Source organism: Camelina sativa, chromosome 19 (genome assembly GCF_000633955.1).
Source record: "Camelina sativa cultivar DH55 chromosome 19, Cs, whole genome shotgun sequence".
In the NCBI taxonomy this organism is placed as follows: domain Eukaryota; kingdom Viridiplantae; phylum Streptophyta; class Magnoliopsida; order Brassicales; family Brassicaceae; genus Camelina; species Camelina sativa.
The window spans coordinates 805,522-812,539 of NC_025703.1; the positions used below are offsets into that span (position 1 = coordinate 805,522).

Here is a 7,018-nt window from a genome sequence, read left to right on the forward strand (position 1 = left end):
TAGGATGTGATATAATTATCAATAAGGATAAGGGGGTATCTAGGATCCACGCAGAGTTAACTTTTGATGCAACAGCTGTTTCAACCTCTCGGAGGAACAAGTCTTCTGATGAAACCTCCTCATTTGTTATCCGTGTCAAAGATTGCTCAAAGTATGGGACTTTTGTCAAAACTGACCTGGGGCCAAAAGAAAAAGTTCATGAGCTACCTGATAAGGAGAAAATTCTCAAAGATGGAGATGTTATCACGTTTGGTACAGGTTCAGCAACTTACAGGTATTCCAAACTTGTCAGTGTGATGTTTATTTTGGTTGTAATTTCGTTTAATATGGCTTAGATTCGTCCCTTTTTGAAATATATCATTGCAGGTTTTCCTTAGTTCCGCTTGTATTTTACTTCTGCCCTTCCTCTGAGACCTTTAAGGTGGATCAGTCGGTACAAGATGCAGTTTCATCAATTGGTTAGTGTTTAAAGTTATCCGCTGCCCTCATGGAGTAAAACTGGTTAATGTAGTTTCATATTACCCACATTCCCTGAAACTATGTCCATATGTAGGTGCTCATGTTTCTCCTACTTTGAGTGAGGAGTGCACTCATGTGCTTCTTGAACCTCGTATGCAAGTGAATGAAGCTCTGGTCAAGGCAATTTTAGCCAAAAAACCAATCATTTTGACAAATTGGGTGAAGGTACGTGTGAGAATTTCATTTTCATTACTTGTCTGCTAATTGTTTTTTAACTTCACTGGTTTGTCTAGCTTCTCGCAGAGAAACGTATCTGCAGCGAAATTCCTGGATACAGCCAGTGAGTATTCAAATAAAATAAATTCTGATTATAGAATTAAAATAGAATAAATTCGGCTGTTACTGATTCAAATAATCAACGTTATCTTAGGTACAGACCATCAGTGATGATTGAAGAAGCTCTGGTGGATGTAGTAGAATTAAACGTCCGTGAAAAATGTCTAGAAGGATTTACCTTTGTGTTGGAGCCAGTAGACATGGTATAAGCTCTTATTTTCCCCTAAAAGAATCAGATTCAACTGATGGTTCCAAGTGATTTTTCTTATAGGTCTCAGTAGATCTTAGTCTTGCTAATTATTGATGAACTATGCATTTACCCATGCATGCCTTTTTCTTTATGCAGTACATATTTGGTTGCAGCTTCCCATCTTTACTTAAAGTATGTGGTGCAGAGACTGTTACCATAGCAGACATTAGCTCCATGAGTCAGGTTTGTGCTTTTAAATTTTTTTGCTCATTTTCTCTTTCCGTAGGTAGCCCTAACCGTAATCAATTCTGCAGGATTCTCAGTATGGAGAAATTAATCGCATAATATGTGTCATCCCGAAAAGTTCAGGAGACAAATTTGGCCGTTTGAAGCATCTCAGTCTGTTATCTAGAGTGAACGAGATGGATTTAGTATGCGCAGTCTTTTCCGGAAATCTATCTTCGACTTCACTGATACTACCTTCCGGTGAGTACAAAGAGCCAGATATGAGTGCTTTTCTTGGGACTATGAATCTCAAAGCACGGATCTTGACACATTTTCTGTTTGTAGTTGTAATTTCATCTTCGTGCTCTACGGATGAGACAGTGGTAGCGGATTCTGATGCCGAAGAGGAAGAAACAACATCGTCTGTTCATATGATTGATGCTACTGAAAAGGCAGAAACACCAGAGAAGCCTGCTGCTATTATAATAGAGGATAGTCCTGTTACGATATTGGAAGAAACTATGAATTTGAATGATTTTAAAACCGTAAACTTATTAGCAGATACTGAAAATAGAGGCCTCATCGACGAAAAGAACTCAGGTGATAGTGTGACAATCCGAAGGGATCGGAATGATGAGGCTGAAACTGGGAACTCGGAGATTATATACACTCAAGATCTAATTGTTAGGGACTTGCGACCAACTAGAAAAGTTCATTCTACAGGAGAGGAAGGAGTTGTGGACTTCAAGCGATTCAGAAAGGTAAAAACAGAACCTTTGGATTCTAGACATATGTAGTGTTTGCGAGATGATGAGTTTTGTTTTTGTTTTGTTAGGGAAATGTTACATGCAGAAACAGCTTCGGTAGCCTAATACCTTTTGCAAAGGATCCATACAAGTAATCCCGGGTCTTTTCTCTTGCTCGTTTGCTCATAATGATCTCTCCCCTATGTTTTATTGACTGTTTGCTTCGTGATGCCAGAGAATACGACAGCGGGGACGTGACAGATTTTATGAAAGAAGAGAAGAAAAGGAAGCAGATGGAAGCCATTGCAGAGGACTTGTTTAACACAGAAAAGGTGTCAACTTTAATATCATCTAACATCAAAATCTAAAGATCGTCCAGCGATTCTCTTTACACTAATATCATAATGTGCAGGCTAGAAAGCGTGGAACGGCTGGTTCCATTCGCGGGTTTCTCACTCGAGGTTGAGATTTCAAGGTAAAATAGTTGTTATGGGATCTTTAGTCTGTAAATTTCCCAGGCTAGTTTAGTCCTCTCTTAAAGATCTAAGCTTTCAGGTTTCTTTGTGTGTGTTATTGCAGGACTATTTCAGAGTGAATCAGAAGAAAGAACTTCTGGAACAACGTACGTTTGAGAGTACAAGGCAACAAGGCACGACTCTGGATCACTAGGAACTAAACAAAATCTTGACTTGTCTTTTTTTTGTTCTTCATGACTTAAAACCCTGTATGTATATACTGGGAAGTGTAGTTATACACTTTAATATAACGGAAATGATCTTTGGGTATCTCTGATGAAAACAAAAATTCAATCTTTCTTCACAGAGAAACATGTGGCTATTACTTGTCTGTTAACTCGAAAAGATACAAAAGTTTATCCTTTCTCTTGTTCTAAAGTACAAGCAACAATGGAGAGGCCATGGTCGGCCATCGCTGCTGCTTCTTCTTCTTCTTCAAGTTGCTTCTTTGCTTCTCCCAACTCTTGCCTTTCTGTTATTAAACGAACGAATTCGAGCTTTGCTAACAGATATCTATCGAACTCTTCGGTTAGATCATTGCGACACAGCAGATTCGACTCGAAGCATAATCTCGTTTTGATCTCTAAACGTCGAATTAATGGAGATTCCGTTGTTCGGAGAAGCACCACAAGCAGTAAAAGCACGGAGGAGACTGAACCACCGTCGTCTTCGTCTGTAGATTGCGTCGGAATGGGATCAGACGTGGAATGCGTCTATAACGGAGAAGATGAGGAGGATCGGAGCTCCGGAATCTTGAGCGGCGGAGAAGGATCGTTCCTTGAATGGACGGTTCTGATTTCACCCTTCTTTTTCTGGGGAACGGCGATGGTGGCGATGAAGGAAGTGTTGCCTATTACTGGTCCTTTCTTCGTGGCCGCGTTTCGTTTAATTCCTGCTGGTTTGTTGCTTGTCGCGTTTGCAGTTTACAAAGGCAGACCTTTCCCTAGAGGACTCAATGCTTGGCTCTCTATTGCTCTCTTTGCTCTTGTGGACGCCACTTGTTTCCAGGTCTGCTTACTTGACCTCAACTCTTTTAAGAGTTAATTTGATAGATTCTTGTCTGAACGGTGATGATGGTTCAGGGATTTCTTGCTCAAGGGTTACAGAGAACTTCCGCTGGTTTAGGAAGTGTAAGTTGTTTTCTCTGGTGTCTACTATATTGCAACACCTGAGAAAGTAATAGGGACAAATGCTTTTGGGTTGCTAATCTGTCGCGATGCAGGTTATAATTGATTCTCAGCCACTGACTGTAGCTGTATTAGCATCTTTCTTGTTTGGTGAGTCCATTGGAATAGTGAGAGCTGGAGGTTTGCTCCTCGGCGTTGCTGGACTTTTGCTTCTTGAGGTAAAAGATCTACTTAATTTATCTATATAACAACAAGTCCGAGCTAGTATCTGACTAGTGTTCTTACAACTTGAGGATATGTTTGATTCACTACAGGTTCCCTCAGTTACTTCAGATGGTACTAACTTTTCCTTGTGGGGAAGTGGAGAGTGGTGGATGCTTCTTGCAGCTCAGAGCATGGCTATTGGTACTGTGATGGTTCGATGGGTCTCGAAATACTCGGATCCAATTATGGCTACCGGTTGGGTAATGTTACTCGATCCTCTGCCCTTTCAAACCTTACTTGTTCTCATTTCTGTTCAGTGGCTTGTCTCTGAGAGTTCTTACAAGAACTCAACCAAACTAACATGTTTCAAATGTTATCTGCAGCATATGGTTATTGGTGGCCTTCCTCTCTTGGCAGTTTCCGTTATAAACCATGACCCAGTTTTTAGCGGCAGTCTTCAAGATCTATCCACAAATGACGTCATAGCACTTCTTTACACGTCCATTTTTGGCAGCGCAGTTAGCTACGGTGTTTACTTCTACAGTGCTACTAAAGGTTCTATATCACTCCCCTCTCTCAGGAGTCTTTGCTGCTTTTGGTTTGAGATCTCTGACGCTTTTATGATGCCTTTTTTGTTGTTGTTGCAGGAAGCCTAACTAAACTCAGCTCACTCACCTTCTTGACACCAATGTTTGCCTCAATCTTTGGGTAAGACCAAAATCAGCAAACGATAAATCCATGATTCTGATCACAAGTTTCTCTAGTCATTTAGTTCTTTCTGATGTGTCCAGGTATCTGTACCTTGATGAGACTTTCTCCTCACTGCAACTAGTCGGAGCTGCAGCCACTTTGGTTGCTATATACTTGGTGAACTTTCCGGAAGGGAACGACTGAGACACTTTTTTAGTTCGTACTGCTTTACAAACTTGTTATGAAGTTGAAAGAAGTATCGTAGTATCATTATGTTCAATATACGCTCTGTATATAATAAAGTGAATCATCTTAGTTAAGAGTTAACCAAAAAAAAGCCAGGTTTCAATATTTTATAATCACATAACAAATAAAGTTGCACAATTCGATACAACAGAAGCAGATTCTCTTACTCCCTCCACAACATTTACAATCAGAGATAAAACAATACTCCCAAACGGAGCCAGTATGGTAATACAGGTGTGGGCAGTTTTGGATTAAGTGGTCATCTTATCTTCGGGTTTAGCTTCCATCTCTGACTTATCAGCCACATCAGCAACTAGTCTCTCGACAGGCACTTTACTCACATCCCATCGCATGCCTATATCTGAAATCAAGCGACTAGCACAGTACATGCCATAGCCAGCGACAGCCAGACCACCAAAACCTGCAACAAACCTGAGTGGTGAAGAAAGAAGAACACTGCCAGCTGCAACAATTGAAGCGGCTTGACCGCTCCTTCCGACGTCGGTGTTCGCCACTAGCAAACCAGTTTTGCAATAGATGGCAAAGTCTTCACAGTTGTTCTTGAAAACATTGTACACACCAAAACCATTTCGCAAGAGAAAATTAGCACGGTAGATGGCTTCTTCTGGAGGATCTGAAGGTGCTATTGTGCAGACGCCACCTCGAGGCTTCGCAAGAAAAATAGCAGGGGAGACACCGTACTCAAATACATAGAGATCACCTCCGGCAAGGAAACAATCAAGGCAAGAAGAGATGACACCGCCAATATTGGGTCGCTCTCCGCAAATAGGACAAGGGTTGTCTCCATGATTATGGGATGAACTAACGATCTTGTCCAAGAAAGTCCCAGTTCCAGTCTCTTGACCATCCCCACGAGTGAAATGGTTGACTTGTCCATCACCGACATAGATTCCTACAAAATCACTAATCACATAGTCAAATTCAGGCATTTTAAACCTATATAATAACTCCTACAATGAGAATAATAAAGCCTCGTGGAGTCTTACGACGATCAAGGATCACAATCTAGCTTTGTAACAGGGAACAGCTAATAAAATCACAATCTATTGATTTGGATCAAAACAAAATAAGCTCTTCCCCAAATTCGAAATTTCAGCAAAATCTCAAACAAATAATCGAATTGGAAACTGAATCATCTCGCGTCAACAATGAATGTGGGAATGTAAATGGTATCAAGAGTGAGATCGAACCGTGATGAGCGTAAACATAGGCCTGACGCCATGAATAGATGTGATCCCCTGGTTTCACTTCGTCTCTGGGGATTTTGTTGGAGAGAAATCCCATCTTCTCGCCGGCGAACGGAGAACCACAAGTTATAAGATTACACCCTCCGTCTCCGTCTCCGTCTCCGTCAGAGAGAGAAAGATCTGATATTGCTTAGTGTGTAGGGTTTCTCATCTTCCTTAGGATAAAATCTTAAAACTTTTCTAAAGTTCAAAAAGCCATTAATTGATTTGATTTGACGCAAAATAAAAGGAAGAAGATAGATTTTTTCCATTTTTTAATTAAATACAAAAATCTCTCTCCTTCCAACACGACACCGTTACATAATTGGGCCTCAAATATGAGTCTTCATTATATAAAAGCCCAATTTAAAGTCCGACAAACTCTTCCACCTCTACTTATTAACCAAAATCTTTAGTCTGTGACCGGGAGAGAGAGCATAACCATGGAAGTCTCGAATCAGAACAGGAAACGGAAAGCAATTGACGCCGGACATGGTCCCCCGCCGCCGGCGTATCGAGGGTCTGATGGTTACGAAGGTAGCGGTGTAGATCTTTCTCTCCTTGAAGCACTTGAGAAGTCTTCGCACAATGCAGTTGAAGCGCTTGATCTTAAAACCCTAAAAAAGCTTGTACTCTCCTTCGAGCGGCGTCTTAGGGACAACATAGCTGCTCGTCTCAAGTATATTGATAATCCAGAAAAGTTCGCTGACTCAGAGGTTGACCTACACGACGATCTTCAAAAGCTCAAGGTTCTCGCTGGAGCTCCGGAGCTTTACCCGGACCTTGTCGCTTCCAATACGGTTCCTTCGATTGTCAATCTCCTCTCCCATGAGAACTCCGATATCGCCAACGATGTTGTTCAGCTTCTTCAGGATCTGACCGACGAGGATGCCTTGGAGGATAACGATGACCAGGCGCGTGTGTTAGTCGACGCGCTGGTTGAAAACAACGTGCTCGAGCTCTTGGTTCAGAATATGAATCGTTTGTCTGAGGCAGACCCAGACGAAGCCACAGCTATATACGCAACATTGAC

At 41.4% G+C, this 7,018-nt stretch overlaps 3 protein-coding genes and 1 pseudogene across 4 annotated transcripts in view; 3 read left to right on the forward strand and 1 right to left on the reverse strand.

Annotated features, from left to right (window-relative positions):
* The window catches only part of LOC104763884 (nijmegen breakage syndrome 1 protein), a 3,624-nt gene extending 883 nt beyond the window's left edge, over positions 1-2,741 (forward strand). The window contains exons 4-15 of one of the 2 annotated variants that reach the window (XM_019241324.1): positions 142-274; positions 367-458; positions 554-684; positions 753-799; positions 890-998; positions 1,142-1,228; positions 1,300-1,471; positions 1,556-1,971; positions 2,046-2,107; positions 2,192-2,288; positions 2,369-2,431; positions 2,536-2,741. In XM_019241324.1, the coding sequence (XP_019096869.1) occupies positions 142-274; positions 367-458; positions 554-684; positions 753-799; positions 890-998; positions 1,142-1,228; positions 1,300-1,471; positions 1,556-1,971; positions 2,046-2,107; positions 2,192-2,288; positions 2,369-2,422 (1,400 nt within the window). In that variant the 3' untranslated portion in view covers positions 2,423-2,431; positions 2,536-2,741. Of the gene's footprint in view, positions 1-3; positions 275-366; positions 459-553; positions 685-752; positions 800-889; positions 999-1,141; positions 1,229-1,299; positions 1,472-1,555; positions 1,972-2,045; positions 2,108-2,191; positions 2,289-2,368; positions 2,432-2,535 lie in introns of both variants that reach the window. The other variant, XM_010487286.2, reaches the window with a different exon arrangement.
* LOC104763886 (WAT1-related protein At3g02690, chloroplastic) lies at positions 2,677-4,812 on the forward strand. The gene is made up of 7 exons (XM_010487288.2): positions 2,677-3,479; positions 3,554-3,601; positions 3,694-3,816; positions 3,913-4,062; positions 4,186-4,357; positions 4,450-4,510; positions 4,594-4,812. Exons 1-7 carry the CDS (start codon positions 2,748-2,750, stop codon positions 4,694-4,696), a joined length of 1,389 nt encoding a protein of 462 aa, XP_010485590.2. The 5' UTR covers positions 2,677-2,747; the 3' UTR covers positions 4,697-4,812.
* Positions 4,809-6,214, reverse strand: LOC104763885. Its single transcript, XM_010487287.2, has 2 exons — positions 5,950-6,214; positions 4,809-5,651 (listed from the first exon to the last, which is right to left on the reverse strand). Exons 1-2 carry the CDS (start codon positions 6,041-6,043, stop codon positions 4,990-4,992), a joined length of 756 nt encoding a protein of 251 aa, XP_010485589.1. The 5' UTR covers positions 6,044-6,214; the 3' UTR covers positions 4,809-4,989.
* The window catches only part of LOC104763887, a 3,962-nt pseudogene continuing 3,340 nt past the window's right edge, over positions 6,397-7,018 (forward strand).